At 35.0% G+C, this 21,984-nt stretch overlaps 1 protein-coding gene across 1 annotated transcript in view; it reads right to left on the bottom strand.

Moving 5' to 3' along the window:
• Positions 1-21,984, bottom strand: part of ARAP2 (ArfGAP with RhoGAP domain, ankyrin repeat and PH domain 2) — a gene marked incomplete at both ends in the record, with an annotated part of 122,703 nt that overhangs the window by 47,271 nt on the left and 53,448 nt on the right. The window contains 10 exons of the mRNA XM_081999433.1: positions 2,337-2,400; positions 4,460-4,658; positions 5,312-5,414; positions 7,729-7,873; positions 12,612-12,746; positions 15,215-15,389; positions 17,545-17,727; positions 18,980-19,060; positions 19,811-20,015; positions 21,168-21,283. Of these exons, the coding sequence (XP_081855559.1) occupies positions 2,337-2,400; positions 4,460-4,658; positions 5,312-5,414; positions 7,729-7,873; positions 12,612-12,746; positions 15,215-15,389; positions 17,545-17,727; positions 18,980-19,060; positions 19,811-20,015; positions 21,168-21,283 (1,406 nt within the window). The remainder of the gene's footprint in view (positions 1-2,336; positions 2,401-4,459; positions 4,659-5,311; positions 5,415-7,728; positions 7,874-12,611; positions 12,747-15,214; positions 15,390-17,544; positions 17,728-18,979; positions 19,061-19,810; positions 20,016-21,167; positions 21,284-21,984) is intronic.

The raw sequence follows: 21,984 nt of genomic DNA, 5'->3' as shown, positions 1-21,984 counted from the left end.
CCAAACTAAATTGTAAACTTTTCCTCTGAGTAGTTATGGATCAGACGAAAGTTAAATTTACGTACCCCATGAATTTAACATACACATAAATTTACTAAGTATTTTTTAAAAGTCCAGAATTCATAGGTTCATCACATTATAATTATTTCAGCAGTAAGGCTTGAAGTTTTTATAGTTTCGAAACCGATTATTTGTGTACACAATCATTCTTAAGTGAGAAGTCCGTTTGTAACAACTTAAGTCATTCTTTTGTCTAAAGTAGCCAATGGAAAAAGTGCCAAAGAAAAAGGTATACAATACACGTAATGTATGATTTTCCATAACTAATCAACCGAATAACTGAGGTGTGAATAAAAGGCATAAATACTTGTAAGTGATGGGAAGTCAATAACAAAAACAACAAAACAATATGAGTTTCAATAGGAAAATATTCAAGGTATTTTCATCATTTCTTCTAAGAAAATTTATCAAGATGTTGTAAGACATCAATCACACTTATTTCTTTATGCAAAGAAGGGTGGCAGGTTGTTTTGGGTTTTTGTTTGGTTTTGGTCTTTTGCTTTTTTTTCTCCAAAATGTTCTTAATTCTGGAAGAATATTACTTGTTTTGTTTCATTCTTGTAATACTGTTGTCAATAGATCAGTATATAGGGTCTCTTCCAAGTGATCAATCTATGCCAAAGTTGGCATTAGACAAGCACTGCTATAAAATAACATACAAAATAGGAAAACCTAGAAATTATGATATATCATTTAATTGATGCTGATGACGTCTCAAAAATATTAATTTATCTAGGGGACATAAGGAGGATTGCTGGTTTTGTTCCCATTTACAATAACTGAGTCCAAAGATAAAGGTGATTTTATACTTAATCATTTTCCACACACACATTAAATTTCTTATCACTGCAAGATGTAATACCATGCAACTGTGCTGAACACCTGGATACTTTTGGAGTAATATTCTAAGCAAGAATCACTACGCCAAAGTTTATATACCCATATGGCTTTTAATGGTTAAGGTAATGTGAACACCATGCATTTAAATTCTTTATGTCAGACTTCAGTGAAGAAAAATTAAACATATTCATGGCCACCATAAATCAACCAGTGCCCCTGTTGAAATTATTTTCAAATAGTTCAGGATTTCCATTAAACTACTAAAGCAGTTCAGGGAAAACCTACCCTCACTTGACAGAAATATTATAATGAAAGAAATAATAAAAGCTGACTTGGAGAAGTTTTGCTCGGCATTGATATCTATGAAATTAGATGCACAGTTTGTATTCATCTATTGGACTGCACCTTGAATAGGATACATCTTGTTCCCTGGGTGGTCTATGCAACTTACTTAACGATGAATCTTTCATATGCTGTTTTCAAAAAAACCAAACAGGAAAAAGCGTTTGTTTCTGATCTGTATCACTTTACTGTTTAAGTTCCAGAATTCAGTATCTTGGGAAGAGTTAAAATTCAGAACACACAAGTTACAATGAGTTTCTTCAACTCTGAATAGATGTCAAAGGTATCTGTGGGTTTTTGTTTTGTTTTGTTTCCCCAACAGAGAAAAACAATATTCCTTTATTAATCTATTATTAGCTGTTCAGAAGACTGTGTAAACACTGCACCAGTTCTTATACAGATGTTTGCCTAATAATCTATCATTGAAATAAAAAAAACAACCAACCTATTACAAAGTAAAAATTATTTTCAATAATGTTACTTTCATCTTTAAATTTGTACCCATATATGAGGCAGAAATACCCTACCTCACTTCAAGTTTCAACTTCCCATATTACTATATTTGACAGAGTCATCTCAGCAAAATGTTACCTACTTGGAAGCAGATGCAGATCACAGTTTGTTTTTTTCTAGCTAGTATGTTAGTTAACTGAGATCAGACATTACAATAAGACTAACCAGGGGACTCATACATACCCTCTTAATCCAGACCTACACAGACTGAGACACAGAATTCTGAGACATAAGAGTGATAAAAAAATTGAGAAGTAATTGGTAACTGCTCCAAAGAAATACTCTTCATTTGCAGGGTAAAAGAAGTTAGGTGCTTTTGAAGAAGCCATTATTGGCAGACTAATCTGACTGGGAATAATTTTCTCAGTAGGAAAACTGCTTTTAATTAAGCACTACTTGTTAGCGTTTCCTGACACAGACATAAAACATAATTAATACACAAAGACTTTCCCTCCTTTAGAAAGTCTGCAAATTTACTCTCTTTAGCAACTGCAAGTGAAAAAGCTCCATGACTGATCAGCAAGAATTCCAAGACATCAATATAAAAGCAGATCAAAGCTTTATTCAGATGTGAACCTTACCTTCCTTTTTCAACGAGAAGCAGGACGTCTATTTTCTCTCCATTTTGCATCACACTACTGATTGCTGTAAACAAAACACACATTCATATGATCTACACAGACACATATATATAGAAAAACCCATACATGCATGCATATATAGGCATGTTTTTTCAAAACTATCTGCAGTGACAAAAGGAGCATGGAATTATTAAACATTTCAAATAAAGAATGCTGCTGATAATAGAAACAAAACTCCACGAAATACCACAATACACTCACATTTACAAGAAAGATTATTTCAGAAAATTACAAAGAAATATTGAACACGTACTTTTTAATGTGAAAACATGCTACAGTGTTTTCTTATATTAAAATTAAACTTGTAAATACAAGTTCTAGAAGACATAATGATTCAGAATTAAGCCGGATTTTTTAATCCATTAATTTACTTGCACCCTAATGGCTGCAGATATTTACAATAACATAACATGAGTTATATGTTATACTGTGATGAACACTGCCACCATTCTTTATGTTGCCTTATGCTATTCCTACTAAAAAAAGCACCCTGCAAAACACCTATATTATACAGAAAATATATCTGAATAGTTTCCAGTAACAGTGCTTATAAAACTACACTGTGCGCTATACTAAAAACGGTAAATTAAACGTAACTGTTCACTAATTCAAAATACTGAAAAGTCAATTCTTTCAAAGTTTAGGTCATGTATATAATCCATATCTTATCTCTACTAATTCCCAGAGACAGGAAAGTGATGAGTATCAGTGAAGCTCAATAAACATATTCTGATGTATATTATACGGTGGTTTTGTTATCACACATACTCCTGGCCTCATTTACTTTTACTGAGTCAAATATCAAGAAGGTAAGTGACTATACTTCCACTGATGATTCATTAATTGGCAAGTTTCAGTTATACAATTCAGTCTTAATAGTGGAACAGATTTATTTTGGGGAAACCAGAAATCAAAGAAAAGATAGGAGTATGGATATATATTTCCAAGAAATACAGCTCTGTTATACAACTAATATTTAAAAATCAAAACCCAAGGAAAAACGATTTTCAACCAAAAGCTAAATGTGTGTTTCATTTTTATACTTGAGCTATACACAGATTTTGGATGCTCATATGATTACGGTAGGAGCAATTACAGTTGCATTATCAAAACTAATAGGAGAAACAGTTCTCCTACTGTCTAACATTTAATTCTGAATGAAGATTAAAAAGTATTCACAAGTTAAAAGATAGCTAGAGGGATAAAAATATTCATGATTAAAAGCCACCTTCACGGTGTTATTCACAGCAAATGTAAGGTGGCAGTAAATAAACAGTAGAAAGCCAAATGGCATTTAGGCAAGTTCTTGCAAAACAGTCCACAATCTGACAGCATTTATAAAGATGATGATCAATAAAGAGCTAAAGTATCTTCTCTATGTTACTTTAATATAAAAATCTCAAATTATTTTTAGTTTTCTACATAACATAGTGCCTTGTTTAATATAAAAACAAGTAGGGCAGAGATGTTTAAAGAGGTTTCAGAGCATAATTACAGACAATGATGTAAAATTGGTCATAGAAGACCAATTGTACACATATTCTCATCTTTCCACGTCATGATATTGAGCAAAGAGTATTTTTAGTATCAGAAAAAGTCTATTATTCTGTGAAATAGCTTTCCAAGAAAATCATAATTTTTACAGTACATTTGAGTATTTTAAAACTAGGCCTGCCAATCATCTCAAGAATATGTTTTGCAGTGAGTATTTCTGCTCTGTCAAAAATATGAGACAATAATCCCAAAAGGTTATATACTATTATCCAATTCTGTATTCTTGTAAGAAATATACTGCTGCAACAGGAACAAAAATTGTCTTCAGTCATTATGAAGCTGTGAAAAAATATCTCTAGTGTGTGCCACTAAGTAGGGAAAAAAATCCAAGGCAGAATTTTACCAACTCCATACTTAGATGACAGTTGGAAGAGCATCTGGCTTGCGCAAAAGAATAGTTACTGAGCTCCCTAATGTTTATGACTTTAAAATGTAATGGAAATGTCCTTAACAGTGAATTAATACCATAGAGTATTTCCTGAATTCGAGATGTTAAGCAAAATTCTTACTTAGTTCTTGCAACCGCCTTAGATATATGGAATCTTCTTCAGCACTCTCCATTTCAAGACAAAAATAAAGGCTTGACTTCTCTATAGCAAACCAGCCTTTTCTCCACTGATCCAGGTTATGGCAATCTTTGTAGTACAGCTGGCCAATCAGGTCACAGTCTCTCTCTAATAAGCATTCAGCCACAGGGGGAACAAAATGCTACCAAAGAAAATGGGGTGAGTCAGATGAAGAAAAAAAACCCTCTTCCCCTAAAAAAAAAACAAATCAAGATATTGCAAATCTATAAGAGTCAAGGATGAAAGCCACAGTAAAAAAAAAAAAAAAAAAAAATCAGATTTATCATTCATAAACCCATATATACACTAAATTTAAATTATAAGAGCAAGTAAAACATGTTTTTTCCATTCATAGTCTACAATTCAAGCATTTTTGCTTTTCAAGCTACAATTGATTTAATTAGTAATGTGACTATTAGCATTTGGTACTGTATAAAATATGGTACTGCTTTATGAATTCTGTTTCAGCAAATAAAAGAACAGAATTGCAACCATAAACAACTTCGATGAAATAAATTCATATAGTATATGTCTTTATTCTAGAGCACCTTTAATAAATTCTTAAGGTCAGCATTAAAATGTTGCTTCAATTCCTTTTCCATTTAATTTTATTATCTTGTTTCAAACATTAAATCACAGAAGTTATTTCTTCCCACTGCACACGAAACCTTTACACCCAAGATAGATCAGTATTCATCAAGAATGGCTTCTCAAAGGATTTTAAGCTAACAATGACACTTTATTCTTTGTGCAAAGGCTCCTGGCCTAACTGGAAGAGATCATTATCAGTATTACCTTAGCTATTGCCCAAGTCCATTTTCTTTGTGAATATGCAGTTTCAGCTCCAAATAGAAAAACACGTTCTGACATTAAGTAGATTTCAAAGGTAAAGATGTCCCTAAAGCAAGCAAGAAAAAAGGCAGCTGTATTTAGTCTTCGTAACAGTAGACACAAACAAGTCCCATTTCTCTATTTTTCCATTATTTCATACCTATGGAATGGAATTCATCCGCACTTCTCCTCCACTCTTACAAGTACAGCCCAGCTAATAAGAGAGTATTTTATGACACAACATGACCAAAGTGCTTTTCAGGTCTATTATAGAGTGGTTAGAGGCTACTGCATAAGTTTTTTCAGTAATTCTGAAATTAATAAAGATGTTTACATATAGTCATTAAAATTGACAGGGAATTTTTTGCATTTGCAAGTTCATGTGATTTCAGCAAGTGTATTTTTATGATGCATTCAAAACATTTTGTTTAGGTTTAATATAAGCAGACCAACTCATTGAATGGAAAGTTGCAAACATATTATCACAGCATCATAAAAATGTTGGTTCAAAGGGACTTTTTGATGTCACTTGGTCTAATCTCCTGCTCAAAGCAGGAATATCACTAACCATATATCAGAACAGCAATGAAAAGCCTTGAAAACCTTCGAGGATGCAGACTACTATTTCTCACAGCAACCTGTTCCTGTTCTCCCCCACTCTTCTAATGAAGAGACTTTTCCTGTCATTGAGCCTGAACCTCCTAGGGTGAAATGCACGGTCACTGCCACTCCTTTTATCACCAGCCACCCCCAAGAAGTTTGGTTCTGTTGAGTTAATGTCTACCCTTTGAAGTTGCTGTAGCTCAAGAAGTTCTTAAAGTTTTGGGTGGGGCATTTTTTTGTTTTCTTTTTAAAAAAATATATCATTATTTAAAGAGATGGATCCTGTTTTTCCATTTTTAACTGACAAATAATAAGGATAGTAAAAGAAGAAAAAGCAAACTGTTTGAAATTGGGGTGGAATTTGGAAAGTAAATATCTTGTTGGATTTAGGGTTACTCTTTAACTTACAAATTATGGTTCACCAATTTATAGTATGATTTCTTCTGTGACCTCTCCGTAGAATCCAAATAGATGGAGTATGCTTTTTTCTTTCAATGTTGGAGACTGAGATTTGTATAAAACTGGAGAACTGACTGTGAGTCAGTTCTCTCATTTTCAATAACCACTCTGAAAATTATATGTGAATACTTAATTCTGACTAATAGAATAGACAGTTTAGGGGCCGACTGTTTCACTACATGAAATATCAAATTTAGGGAAGTTTATCATAAAACTATGCAATTGCAGGTAAAGCACAGCAGGAGGTTAGTCATTCCCTAAAAGTGAAGTATTCAGCCAAGACATTTTTAATTTAGGCATTATCCTGAAGTGGAACCATTTGGAGATGTAGCAAGCAAAAGTTAGATTTGACAACAAAAGAAGAAAGTGGTATTTTTCTTTTTTCTGGATACCACAAAGCTATGCTACTGCAGAGTAGTGAAGGCCATCTCTAATAAGGGATCATCATGTTTCAGGATTTCTCCTGTCTGAACACCCTTTATCTCTGTGGTAGCTAAAGTCCTTTCTTCCTGTTATCTTTTCCAGAAGCTTACCAAATAGATTATTTTCTTTGCAGATACTTTTGTTTTGTAACTAGAAGCATTATGGTATTATACTGTAGAAAGATCTTGTTACTTTACATACACACACAAAGAAATTTAAAAGGAAGTGTTATGGAGTTTGTTAGACAGATTCAAAGTATAAACAAAAATGTTGCTTAGGGCAACACTGGGATGCAACTCAGATTTAGGTGAATCTCCACATCCTGTTTTCAATGTACAAATGGGATGTGAGCAAGTTATAAAAGAAAAAGAAGACCATAAAAAAAAGTTATCTTCAAACTAACACAATGTTCAACAGTTACACTGTTGTCTCCAGCTGCAGAACAAAGAATGGGTTTCAAAGACTGATAAATCTGTAACCAAAGCATTGTGGAGAACTCTAATCTGCTGCAATATTATCAAGAAGAAACAAAGCAAGAGTTTTGGCTTGAAGCAGAGGCCAATCCCAGAAAGAAAAATGAGTATTAATTGTTCAATTTATCATCATGCAACCTTTTAAGCGCTGAAAATATGCACTACAGTTTTAATAAGAAACAGATGTATCTAATTTATGCTGATCTTTTAAATTACCGTAACATTTTCATTATATCACTACTTAAAAAAAAAATTCCCCAAATACCACTTAGCACTTAGTTCTTGAAGTCAACATGAAACGATTCAGCTTTTTTCTAAATTGCATGTTCAAAATTCAGGAACAAATGAACAGCTCTGAAAACCCAGGATAAAGTCTTTGAAATACCTGAGTTTGTTTATTGATATATTAATTTGGGAACATACCCTCTATTTAAAAAGAAGTCTGACTTGTGCACTACAAGACAGATAACTTCACTGATGTCAATCATACCATTGGGAGTGGTAGTTTTATCATTTTCATAGTAGCTCAGAAAGCCACTTTCCAAAGTGCACCATCTTTTGTTGCAATCTGTGATTAAAGAAATAATAGAAAAGTCAGTGTTAATTTAAGAAAAGAACATTTCAAATATAACACACTTATTTTTACTTTATGAGTGTATTTAATTGCTTCATAAGTTAACTTTACCATTGTATAGGGCTTTTACTTCACTTGCTATGGAACTTGATGGGGGAAGAGCTAGTACACAATACCATGTTACATGAAGAGAGTTAAGGAAGCAAAAAGAAAGCATGCTGCGAAGTTAGAAACACTGAAAGCCATACAAACAATATATTCTGACAATAGCAAAATGAGTGAGTGAATTACAGTATGGAGTAGCAAAAAAGGGCTACTCTTTCTTTCACGATACTGGAACTAGAGGCCAAAACCAAGTCAATCTGTCTTCCATTGTTTGGTACTTCTTGGGTGTCCACTCATTGTCACAAGATCAAGGAAAATAATTTAAGTCTTTCAAATAGCCTAGAAAAAAACCAATGTCATATATGCCAGAGCTTGTATCCATTGCACAGTACTAGAAAACACAAGGAAAACACTATCAGAAGTTGTGTTATTTAACATGATTTTTTTTTTTTTTTAATATGCTACCAAAATAGTAGATGACAACAAACTGAAGAACAGAAAAACTAGCAGAACAACCCTTTCCAGGTACATCAGCGGTTGAGCTCAATTCTCTCCTACTGCAGGCCCAAGTGTCAGATAGTAATGAAATTGTACAGAATTTATTTCTGTATACAGGTGGAGATAAATGGATACATCTTAGACAGGCGGTAGCTATAGCCATTTCAGGATGGCATGTTCACTTTAGGAGGAACTGCAGCTCTCTCTTGTTGCTATTCACATATATACACAGCATGGGTAAATTCATTTAGCAACACTGTAGTTTACAGAATGCTAACATTTGTAGGGTGCTTTTAACGTGTGACAATTTATAGGTGCTGAGCATGGTTAAATTACATAGTTGAGAATTCTATCTTCAAATAACTTTGAAGATATGTGGGAGTATCCAGTAATTACCATCTATACTTTAAAAAAACTCAACAAATAAAGAAAAAAACAAAAAAGGTGGAGAAAAAAATCTGCAGAGCAACTTAAAAGTATTATTTGGCATATTTAAATAAGACCAAATGTCTACTCCCTAAAATATGAATGCAGCACATGATATAGCATATTAATGACAATTTGCTACTCAAAATTTTCATACATTCATTCTAGTTTACATCTAGTTCTTAGAATATAATTTGAGATGCATCTATTCCCACCACTGCAGAGAAGGAGGTCCTAAGAGAAAATACGCTGTTTATTTCTACAGTCTTAAAATTTCTATACAGATGCAGATACCCTAACAAAGTATTTGTGAGAATTTGGTAAAACAACTCTGGAAAAAACAAACAAACAACCCCCCCCCAAAAAAGCAAACTGCAGTTGTAGTTAGCCAATCCTTACTTAGTATATTATCTGATATTTTAATGACTTATTTTTTCTGTTATTTCCTATATGATTTATACAGAGTTTATAAATATCTTGGTACTATTTTATCAGTATTTATTTGTATCATGCTACTTGCTATCTAGTTCTATCTATATTCTGTCTAAATATCCATTTTAAATACTAAAATAAACATACGATAAAGGGTTTGAAAATGTATAGGTTTACAGCAGTTGAGCACCGAATTTGGAGGTTTTGACTGTTCAGGGTTTTTTGGTCCCCAGCTTTTCACCTCCTGTCCCCCAAAGGCAATTCTAAACAATAACTCACTGTTTCAATATTCATTAAACTGTTACAGCGCTCAAGGAAAATTTTGGAATGTCTAGACTTTTAACAGGATGCCATAAAACCTTTTACACTAAAAACAAAACAAAACAATCAAACCTGAGCCACTAAACCTCTAACCTTAACTTTTTGATCTGCTACATCAGAATGGCACCAGTGTTTGAGCTCTCTTCTTGCTGATCATCAACAGCTGATAATTAACAAAAACTTTCCTCAAAAGTTATGCACCCCTGCTGAAACCACTGATGCTGCTATAATGCGAAGTACACACAAAGTTGGCTTACTCTTTCCTGCAGTATCTGAAACGCACATAATGAAAAACTGGACAGTATTTCCAGGTGTTCCACCTGGCTGTTCAATTCACAGCACTGAATGATTTCTTGAGTTTCCTTCTACCATGAGGGTTCATCCCACAAAGACATAAGTTTTCTGTGACAATAAACACAGCTCTTAAATTTTCAGCCCTTGGCACTAAAGGAAAGGCTGACAACTGCCTCAGAGATTCGTAACACTGAGGAAGAACTTAACTCTAGTTTAATGGTTAGACAGCTTAACAGGATTCTGGCTTGCAGCCCTTTCCTCAAACAGCGTTTAAAAAAAAAAAAATCAGTAGATCAAAAACCCAATGTACTTTGGGACAGGGCCCAAAATTTAGACAAGTGCTGTAATCCCCAGTGAGAGAAAGGTGCTCCCTCTCTGTCCCAGTGAGAATTCAATTAGTTCACAGCAAGTCAGAACTGCTTCAACAGAAAAGCTTATTTCTTTTCCCTACAACTAAACAGCTAGGTCACTTTTTTGGGTAATGTGACCTTCTTATTTGAATCTTTACAGGCAGAGAAGGGAACTGAAACTGTATCTCCCACACATCAGTACTCTAATCATCAAATTATTTTCTAAAGACAGTAAAAAGGAAAAAAAAATATTACCACCTATTGCCAATAATCTGTGATATGCATATCCCATATTGCTTCATGTTAATGAGATTTTATAAAGGTAGAAACAGTTCGTAACTTAGGGGGGGAAAAAAAAAGCAATACAGAAGGGAAAAAGATTACATTTTCTATTTTAAATAGTAAAACCCCCCACTTTTGTCATAACACTTCTTACACATGGCTGAGATATATTACAGCCCTCAGGCAAGAGCAGTTTCTAATTCAAAATTGCAGGGTTTTTTTGTTGCTGTTGAAAGGATGTTGTTATTACACCTTCCTCCCTTGTCCCATTTATCATTTGTCTTCTTGAACCGCAAATGGTCAAGGAAACCCATCTTCCTACGTACCTGTAAAGCACCCGTACTAGAAACATCTGTCCTGACAAACACATGGGTAATTCAACGTTAATGCAAAAAGAAAGCAAGCGCCGCCCCCCCCCCCCCCAAAAGAAAAAAAAGCCCCCCAAAACGAAGAGCAGAACATCTACCATCTACAAAACACTACCACAATTTCAGGGGCCAAAACCTGAGGTGAGGGAGATCTGGTTCCTTTCCATTTACTGCACATTCCTGCAAGTACTAAGTGCAATGAGAAGCAATACACTACAAACTTCCAAAGCAGCTTCATTTCTGCCCACTAAAAACTTACGATGGAAGACAGTCAAAATTCAGTTGTTTCTTGTCTGAGGGCTTTCTTCATAAATATTTTTAAGGCATCCTACTAATGATGTTCATTCCCATTGCATCTCCACAAAAAGTACTACAGAACACATTCTGTGAGCATTTATAGCTAAATCTTCAATCTATACAGGTATTTACAATCTATACTGCACTTCTAACATACCATTGTGTTAGAAGAATCCAGTATTGCCTTGTATCTGCTCTCTACTTCTCTTAGTGGGTTTTTTTGTTTTGTTTTGTTTTTTTTAAAAAAGGGAGTTTTAATGAAACTGGATGTAGATACCCACAGCACAGAAGACAGGGTCTGCACTGGGATCAAGTAGTAGTGAGGTTTGCAGTTATTCCTTTCTTTCCTAAATAAACTCAGTGCAGAAAGTCCTGTACAGCAGCAGTCCTCTGCCACAACAGGTGTCTTTGTTAACAAGTGCAAAGTTGCGGGGGAATGTCTGTGATCAGGAATTAGTTCTGTGGATCACCCAATGCTTTCAAGCATTTAGACCCACACTAAGATATAGGTTTTTCAAAAGCATATTTAAAGAGGAATAATGTGCTTTAACATACTTTAATCTCCACTAAGGATATTAAAGGCATACACCACAAGAATATGAACATAATCATATGTATATACCGACACAGGATGCAGTGTCAAGATTTTAGGAGCAATAAACTCAATCATAAGTCAGCCCAGATTTTAAAAATCCACATCATTTTTTTATTTAAATGGAAGAAAAATATAGGGACACAACTGGGGAGAAAAAGGAATAAAAAAAGCTAAGAAAATTATCTGATAACATCCCTCAAAAAAAAGAGAGAAATCACAGAAGACTGATATACACAAAAGGCAATGTATATCTACTGTGATATACACACATTTTCACCCCACAAGGCTCAATTTGTTGTAAAATTGTTGGAAGTGCTCATTTCTACTTGTAATACTTTTCAAGTTTGTGAGCTTGAGAAACCTCCTAGGTGTTTGCCATTTAGACTCTTAATAAAGAGTCAGTGATACTTTTAAATCATTTCTGGAATATCATCATTTTAGATAGAAACTATTTTTTGGCAGTTAGCATTCATCTAAATAAAATTAAAGTGAGAAGTGTTTTTAAGTGTTTATTTATCAGTAGCTCTTGTTAACTGAATAATTTTTCAGCAGTTTAGTTTTCTTCCTCTGTTAACCACTGAATAAAGAGATCAAGACAATCAGCATTTTCTTTATGTGAAAGAGGTCTGCTGAATCAAAAGAGGATATGTCATATCTGAGATATTTTATCTTTTAAAAAGTAATGGAAGAAATTAAAAAGAACCAAATTCATCCAAACCATACATATTCATGTATATTCAAATGCATAAAGTAGAAGTGAATACCTTCTTTTAATTTCTTCTCTGTAAGAAGCTTAGCAGTATTAGAAGAAACTTTGTATAAGAATTCACAAAGAAAGGTGGAATGTGAAGAATCTTCAGAGAAGCCGCTTTCAAAACAGGTATCATAGTTCGGGAAATCTATTAAAAGACAAAGGAATAAGTAACATACAGAACTTCACTTATATCAGTTATAACCATTTCAGCACATACCTTTCTAACTGCCTATCTGTAGATAGGTAGTTGCTCTGTAATATCTTTACTACAACACAGACACATCGATTTATTTTTATAATTGGAGTAAAATTCTTACCTATTCATCAAAAAAAATTGGTTCACATTTGTTACAACACTGCCATGGTCTACCACTGCTTGCCAATGTAATCTAAAATACAGTTTTCTGCTGTACTAAGCTTTTATTTTCATCTCCTATGTAACATACTTCAACAGAAGGGAACTGTTTCTCTTAAGGGCTTATCTCAAAGTTTACCACCAACTCCAGCAGCAGATAGACTATGATTCAGAGAATCACTGTCAACCTGCAATGACCTCCCTTTTTCTGAGGCAAAGAACAAACACTAGCACCAGCACATGGTGATGCTGCTTTGGCTGGAAGGCTAAAAGTAGAAAAGACAGAGCCAAGACAAGCAAAATTCTCTCTATAGCCTTAGGACTACTTGGGAGCATAGCTAGCAAAAAAAAAACCACAGCTGCATGTTTGCACAGTGACTGAGCTCAACATCCTACTGGCTGGCTCTTGTGACAGAGCCATGCTCAGGCAGAACTTAAGGTGCCATGTTTGCTCTAGAAAACCCTGAAACATTCCTGCGTTCCCCACAGAAACCTTTGTTTTTCAGCCTACACAGTGTTACTTTGCAGAGTGGCAGGAGACAATGGAAAGTTGGTCCACAAGTAGGTCCACAATACTGGCTCAGGTACAGAATAGCCTGTAGTGTAAATCTGTGTATGAACTTTCATTTCCCGACTGCTTCAGATAGTGTACAGCCCTTTTAAAAGATAAGCTCACGCACATCCATACTCTACAATTTATTTATTTTTAAGAACAGCTTTCTGTTTTTAAGAGCCTCATAACAGTCACACGCTGCAACCAGAACTGTTGACATTCAAGACCAAAGTTTATCACATTCTCCAAGCTGTAACTGAAGTTGTGATCTGAAAAAAGGTTGCTGAGATAGATCATATTACAGGTTCAAGAGGTGAATTTTATTTTGGGAGGAAGTTTGTGAAAAAACAGGTAGGTCTTGTGTGCAGTACAGACAGATATGAATTTAAATAATATTTAAGAAAAAACAAAGCCCCAGAAAAATACTTTAGACACATAGAATCATAGAATCTTTGAATTAGAAGGGACATGTAAAGGTCATCTAGTACAAGCCCCCTGCACTGAGCAGGGACATCTTCAACTAGATCAGGTTGCTCAGAGCCCCATCCAACCTGACCTGGAATGTTTCCAGGGATGGGGCATCTACCACCTCTCTGGGCAACCTGTGCCAGGGTTTCACCACCCTCACTGGGAAAAATTTCTTCCTTATATCTAGTCTAAATCTCCCCTCTTTTAGTTTAAAACCATTACCCCTTGTCCTGTTGCAACAGGCACTGCTATAAAAAGTCTGGTCCCTTCTTTCTTATAAGCTCCCTTTAAGTACTGAAAGGCTGCAGTAAGGTCTCTCCAGAGCCTTCTCTTCTCCAGGTTGAACAACCCCAACTCTCTCAGCCTGTCCTCCCAGGAGAGCTGTTCCAACCCTCTGATCATTTTTGTGGCCTCCTCTGGACCCGCTCCAATGGGTCCATGTCTTTCCTGTGCTGAGGACTCCAGAACTGGATGCAATACTGCAGGTGGGGTCTCAGGAGAGCAGAGTAGAGGGGCAGAATCTCCTCCCTTAACCAGCTGGCCACACTTCTTTGGATGCAGACCAGGCTAAAGTCGGCCTTCTGGGCTGCGAGCACACATTGCTGGCTTATGTCCAGCTTTTCACCCCGCAGTACTCCCAAGTCCTTCTTGGAAGGGCTGCTCTTGATCCCTTCATCCCCCAGCCTGTACCGATAGCAGGGGTTGCCTCGACCCAGGTGCAGGACCCTGCACTTGATGTTGTTGAATCTCATGAAGTTCACACAGGCCCATTCTTCCAACTTGTCCAGGTCCCTCTGGGTGGCATCCCATCCCTCAGACATGTCAACCACATCACTCAGCTTGGTTTTATCTGCAAGCTTGCTGAGGGCACACTCGACCCCAATATACATGTTAACTGTATATCTTTTTCTGGTAAAAGCCTGACAATACTGGCAGAGCAGATGACTTATTTCCTCTGTGTTACAAATAAGGGTATGAGGTCTATGACTTATCACTGTCTTTTTTTTTTTTTTTTTTTTTTTTTTTTTTTGAGTCCTAAACTTGATGTCAGAGCAAAATAAAAGTAAGTTGCACACAATTACATACACTGTCTGCTGAAATACAGTTAACGTCATCACAACTCCCCCTCCACTATACCACTGTTGTTCAAATCAATACTAATATTTCTTCTGAATTCTTTCATTCCTTTTCACTCCGTATAAGATTAGAAGATCAAAACAAAGAGAATGTATCCTACCTGAGAACTTATTATGGTACAGGAATTCCATCTGCAGTCTTTGTCCAGCTTTCTTGGCTAATAAGTATGGAGTACTGTAAACAGGGTCTCCAGTGGCACACATAGCATCAGCCCCACTAAACAGCAACATCAGAGTTTCTAGGACATCTTGTTTAACTACAGCAGCACACAGGGCCTTATCATAGAGAGGGAAAATAAGAAGTCTGTTTAAATTAGAAAGTTATTTGCAACAGGTACATGTAATTTAGATGCAAATCCTTTCACCTCTAATACAGTTCCCCTGCATTTTCAAAGACCATAAACATCGAGGAGCAGGAATTATATTCTGAATCTAGAAAAAAGCAGCAACAGTAAGAAAAGAAAACCCAAAACATCATCAACCCAAACCTTGCAAGATGTTGCTGCCACAAGTTTCACTTGGAAAGGATAATATGAATTAATACAACTGGAGGGGAAGGTCATTGTTTTTTACATGAAAAAATTCCCCCTCATTTTCATTCACACACCAAACTTGTAAACAAAAAATTCTTATTATTTCAGACCTCAGAAGTTGAACCAAAGAGACAAGATTTGATCCTTAAACAATATTACTAAGAAGCAGACTGAAATTCATAGGTAGTTTTTCAAAATTATGGTCAGAGTCAATTAGGCAACTATTCTTTAGGGTATCTTCATACTTGATCATCTTCCTTGAGACTTAAAGATCTCACCACATCCTAAAACACCAGTCCCCTTTCACTTTTGTCTAGATGAAGACAGAGAAACATAACAAACCTTTTTTTTTTCTTTTCCTTTCAAAAATCTTTCCTTTGGTCAAAAATCTTAAAACCAGGAGTAGCTACACAATTACAGCAATCTATTGCATAACAATGTCTATGATTTAATATGTATTTAAATTATTTAGTTAATGAGTTTTTCTGAAATGATTCAGGCAGAAGTCACTCAAGACAAGAAGAGTACTACTCTAAAATTCAGCTGCTCTAATAAACATACAAGCATCCAGTAGGCACAAAATGACAGGGCAGACAGCTCAGTAAAAGTTCTAGAATTACATGACAATGATCACCTTATTACACAGCTACTTCATGTCTCTCTAAGAGAATTTGATCATTCATCTGATTTTTTTTTCCCAGTAGTTAAATGATTAATTGACAAACACCATTCCCCCCGCCAACAAAAAACACAGACTTCAGAAAAATCAAGCCTGTAAAACACAGAGCTATTTTCTGTGGTCCACAGTTACAATATTAAATAAAGTCTCTTGCACAGATGCTACCAACAAACAGAAAACAATTCAAATGTTTTATTTTGCAAAGACATAAAGAGTTCCCCATGAAGCCCCAAAACGTTTCCTAATTCCAGGGAAATGCAGAAAACCTAAATTCAAGCTCTACAGTGAGATGGTTCTATACTTTGGCCACAGGTGTTTTAACAACAACTATTCTTATATGCCCTTGTTTTAACTTCTTATGTGTATAACTGACATACAACTTATAACATGTATGGAAAATAATTTACATGATAACCACTGAACAAATGAGGGCCTCTCTAGTTCAAACCACAGTAACTCTTAAATGCTACTGCCTCCCCACAATCTCTGCATAGCCTTTGAGAAAATTTGACTCATGTAATTGAATGCATTAGCATTGTAATACATATGCATTTAAACTCTTCTATATTCATAAACCCTAAACAACCATGACTCTGAAAACAACAGATATTAGAAGTCAGTCAAATGGACATAAAAAATTAGAGAAATCGATAATTATCATTTTCCACTTTATAACTGTAAATATTTTATTTTTGTTATTTTTCTAAAAGGAAACACTGACAATACACATTTTTATCATTAGTTTTAGCTTGTTTTATTTCCAATTAGCTACAAGCTAGTATAAAAGTGTGCATGAGCTACTTTCACCATTGATAACACTGAATCATCTAATGTACAGGAATTTAGATGTCAGACATATAAGATACCAAAAAAATACATAAAGAAAGAATCTAAAGAAGTGAAATGGGAATTTGCATCTCCAGAGTGTGCATTTGAAGAAAAATAAAGTTCCATATTCATTGATGGCTCTGGAAGATACATTGCAGGCACCATATAGATACCATAACCTTCTATAAACAAACTAACTGGAAAAAAATAAGAACTAAGAAATCATTAAATGGCTCCTATGAAGGCTCCAAAACAACCCTTATTCAGTTCTGTGAGAATGCCACTCAGGATTCTGAATTTATCTCTCAATAGTTTAACAAGATTATCAAATTGCACACAGATACAGTACTATACAATAGATATGGCATGGGCTTACCCATCCTGGTATTACCTTGTTCAACTGTTCCTTAGTTTTGTAGGGAAAAGGTGTTTTCCTGAATTTTCCCTCTTTGTATTTTTGTGTAATGAATGCTATCCTTTTTTCTGCAGGGGCATCCATATGCAGCTCTTCATCTGGAGGAAGATTTCCTGCCCAAAAACTGTTTGCCCTCTTATTTCCAATGATGATAAAGAGCTGGATGAGGTGCAAGAAAAAAATAAGCTTAATATCCTTCATGCTATTTTGCTTACCTTGGAATAGTTTTCAGCTACTAAAAGTTGAAAAAGAAAGTTATTAAAGAAAATTGACTGCAGGAGACAGAAGCCTTTCTCAGTCACTGTCTGTGGTCATCTATAAATGAATAATAAAGTCTGTAGTCATCATTTACTATCAATAGCAACTAAGTTTTACAAGGCTAAGCAGTTACAATATTTCAATATATATTAGAAAATACCACTAAAAGGTGAGAGAAGACTAGCATATGTTTTAAAGAAAACACTGATGATTCAACCCTCTCCATCAGCACCACTTTTTAACACCCCAAACAACTAAACTGGTAGTGAGAAGTCTCCTTTCTTTTCACCTTCCCAGTACTGCCCATCATGATTTCTCTCCAAAAGCATCTTATTTCTTTTTTCCCCAAAAAACCCAAGATGCTTGGAGAGATACTAAGAGAAATTGTACAGATGGTTATCTGTCGTGGTTTAGCCCAATCCAGCAACTAAGCACCACACAGCCACTCACTCACCTCCCCCCTCCCCATGTGGGATGGTGGACAGAATCAGAAAAAAAATAATAATTCATGGGTTGAGATAAAAACAGTTTAATAAGATAGTGAAGGAAGAGAAGATAATAATACCAAAAATAATATTACTAATAAAAGAATATACAAAAGCAAGTGCTGCCCAGTGCAGCAATTGCTCACCACCCGATTGATAGCCCGTCCCTGAGCAGCGATTCCCGCCCCCCAGGGTCAATTCCAGTTTATATACTGAACACAATGTTATCTGGTAGGGAATATCCCTTTGGCCGGTCTGGCTCAGCTGTCCTGGCCGTGTCCCCTCCCAGCTTCTTGTGCCCCTCCCGGCTGGCAGAGCATGGGGAGCTGAAAAGTCTTTGACTTGAGTATAAGCACTACAACTACTTAGCCACAACTAAAACTTCAGTGTGTTATCAACATTATTCTCATGTTAAATCCAAAACACAGCACTATACCAGCTATTAGGAAGAAAATTAACCGTTTCCCAGCCAAAACCAGGACAGTATCAAAACAAATGTTGAGTGACACAAAGGTCCATTATTCCCAGAAACATCAAGTTTACTATAACAGCAGCATGCTATTTGGCAGCTATATGTTCAGTTTTCTTGTGAGTAAACCAGTAATTAACTCCTGTTCATACAGTAGTTTTCAAGATGGAACAAAGAGTTAGAATATGTCAGAACATACCTCAATAAGTTCACTGCTCCAAATACTGGCATCCATTTTTAGACTCCGGACCTTTGAATCTCTTGGTCCTAAAGATCTGTGCTGTCCTGGAAATCCAAAAGTATTATTACTTAACTAAGGGCCTTAAACTGTGTTTCTCTTCCACTGAGATAACAAAAAAATTTAATGAAGACAAATTTATTCTAACTGCTATTTTTCAAAAAGGCTGGGTTTAACATTTGAACATAAAATAAAAGCACCAAAAAATGCCAAAATTAAAAAAAAAAGTCTCAATTGCATTTGACAGTAATAAATAGAGTAGGCCATCTGATGTGGAATATTTTTGAGAGGGTTTGTTTTGAAAGAGAGGCTAGAGTTAGAAACTATTGCCCTGAATCTACTGCTTAAGCACTTATATTTAAATATAAAACATGATAGAACTACGTTTTTAGTAGTATTTGAAAAAGCTATCCCTATGGGCAGTAAAACATGCCCTGATGTAATAGAATTAATACCCCAAATTTATACACTGAGAATTGTTATCCATTGGCATTCAGCCTTGCAAAAGCCAGCTTTTTCCCACAAAGTGCTAGTGTGTCTTAATTTTCACTAATTGTGAAGCATTATTCATCTGAGGGAAAGCAATCACCTTACAGACCTGTCATTTATGCATGGAAGTGCTTTAGAATAAGGATGACCTTGATATTAAAAAAAAAAAGTTATGTTCACTTTTTGTTTATCACAACTTTCACAAGGATGGCACTATAAAAATAAAAAAAAGCCAATTTAAGGACATACACAGATATGCAAATATAATATTTTGTAGAATCCACACAACCTGTCATTAATTACTCTACCTGCGCACTTCTTACAAATGACAACACAGAGATTGATGGATGCCCAGTCAGGACTGGGAGCTTTACAGTCAGCACAGCTCCTGTTGGACTCATTGAACCAAATCTTCTCAGCTACTTCATAATCAGACAGAGTTTCTGCTATTGATTGCTGCAGTACTTCAATCCAGTCTTGTTTCTCTCTTTCCGACTCTGCTGTAAAGCTGAAACAATTGACTTTTCTGTGTTATTGATCTTTATTTTAAAGCCCAATTAAACATAGTCCATAGTCTCTCATTTATTACATTTACACCCAAAATCACAGTAAAAAAAAAAAAAAATCTTCTTCTACACAGATACAAATACTAAGATGGAATGTACTATTTTGTATTTTTAGTCAATGAAAACTCCTTGTTTTTGTGTTCAGTTTTCAATAAAACCACTACTAGCATGAGCTACATAGGTTTTGTAACATTCAAGTTACGTTCCTGAGGTACTCAGTGTTTGTGTTACCACATAACAAACTTAAAGCCTGAACTTTAACAAAAGCATGGAATGACCTAAGCAAACGTGGAGACTTACTGAGGACTAAAAACAGACCTGCTAACTACAACAGCCAAAAAAACACCTTTCACTTGAATTGATCTTTTCGAAAATATAAATAATAATAAGCAAACACTAACATGGTGATGGCTTCAAGAAAGTCAAAGAACTATCTACCAACTAGCCACAGATTCAAATCACTGATCAAGACTAATTTCCCTGCTACTCCAGTCAACTGAGAATGAAAGGAAATAAAGGAAATCCTTTGCTAACATTTAGCAAGCCCAGGAAAACAGTGATTTGTTCTATCTTACTGAGATTTCATTTAAGAACTACTACAACACTTACCAAAAGGCTTTTATTAGCATATACTTTTATTTTCTTAAATATAAGTCACAGCATCAGCCGAAGTGAAACTTTCTATTGATTTCAATGGAAGATTTCTACAAGAGGTGGTCCATGAGTGAATCTTTTCAAATAAAAAACTTAATATTAAATGGATGCAGCATTATTTCCCTACTGCAATTTATTATTCTTTAAGATAGAGTCAAGTTGTTAAAGTGACTTTTTTTGCCCTTGCACAGAATGAACAAATGTGACACTGTAAGAATACGAATCCGTGGGCATAGGATGTCTTCTGAAGGAGGTAAAATGAAGCACATTGCTAAACAAAGGAAAGAAAATCCTCCTGTTTTTAAAAAAGATGCTGAGCATTCTTAATGAAAACATTACCTTTTCATCCAAACTAGAGAAGTCACTGTAGGATGAAGCAAGTATTTCTTTAATACATTAGTTATTTGCATATTTTTTAGTGTAAATAGTAAAGTTCTCACCTAAAGCTTTTATAAGGAGTAATTATTTCAAAAGATTGCTTTGCAGACCGATCCACTTGTTTTACATTTGCCACGTTCATAGGGATTAAAGTGATACCAAATCCTGTCTTAAAATCCTAGGGAAAAGACAATAAAAGTTCAGGGTTTTATCATTCAAGAATCAAACGTATAGAACAATTAGATCAGCATGGTCCAAAAAACCATGGTCAGTAATACATGTTTTGGCTACAACATGCAAGCTCCTTCCAATTCATTAATGGATGAATAAACCTATACTAAATTTCCTCCAAATACTATGCTTCTAATTGCTAGAATGACCTTACTTGATTGTTAGTAGGAAAAAAAAAATGCACATTGTAACTATTAATAAAAGGAAAAAAGGTTAAATAACAGATTGCATTAAAAATGTAGATCCAAAACTATGGAATTATCTAGCTTAAATCACGCTTTAGTGACTAAATATTTAGACATCTAAATCCTTCTCATTGACAGCAGTTTTATCTGCTTTTAAACAGACTGTTTTAACAAAATAAAATATATTATGTATAAAAATCTTTCTTAAACCTTTGGTTGCATATGCTTCTGAGGTATTACATGAACTGAACATGTCAAACGTCTTTGAAAAAACATGTCCTATAGAGCAGCTAAAATAGACGAAGGGTTATCTGTGACTCAATTATTAGAAATGATAAGCATTTTTACCTTAAACCAAGAGAAATTATTATTTTTCGACTACATGGGACAATGTACTTAAAGTAAAAGTCAATCTTACATTAACACAACTGGGAAAGAAAATGGTCAGTGAGCTCTTGTGAGG

The sequence above is a fragment of the Phaethon aethereus genome (assembly GCF_964289735.1).
Source record: "Phaethon aethereus genome assembly, chromosome: 4".
In the NCBI taxonomy this organism is placed as follows: Eukaryota; Metazoa; Chordata; class Aves; order Phaethontiformes; family Phaethontidae; genus Phaethon; species Phaethon aethereus.
This window is presented reverse-complemented; position numbering and strand designations above follow the sequence as displayed.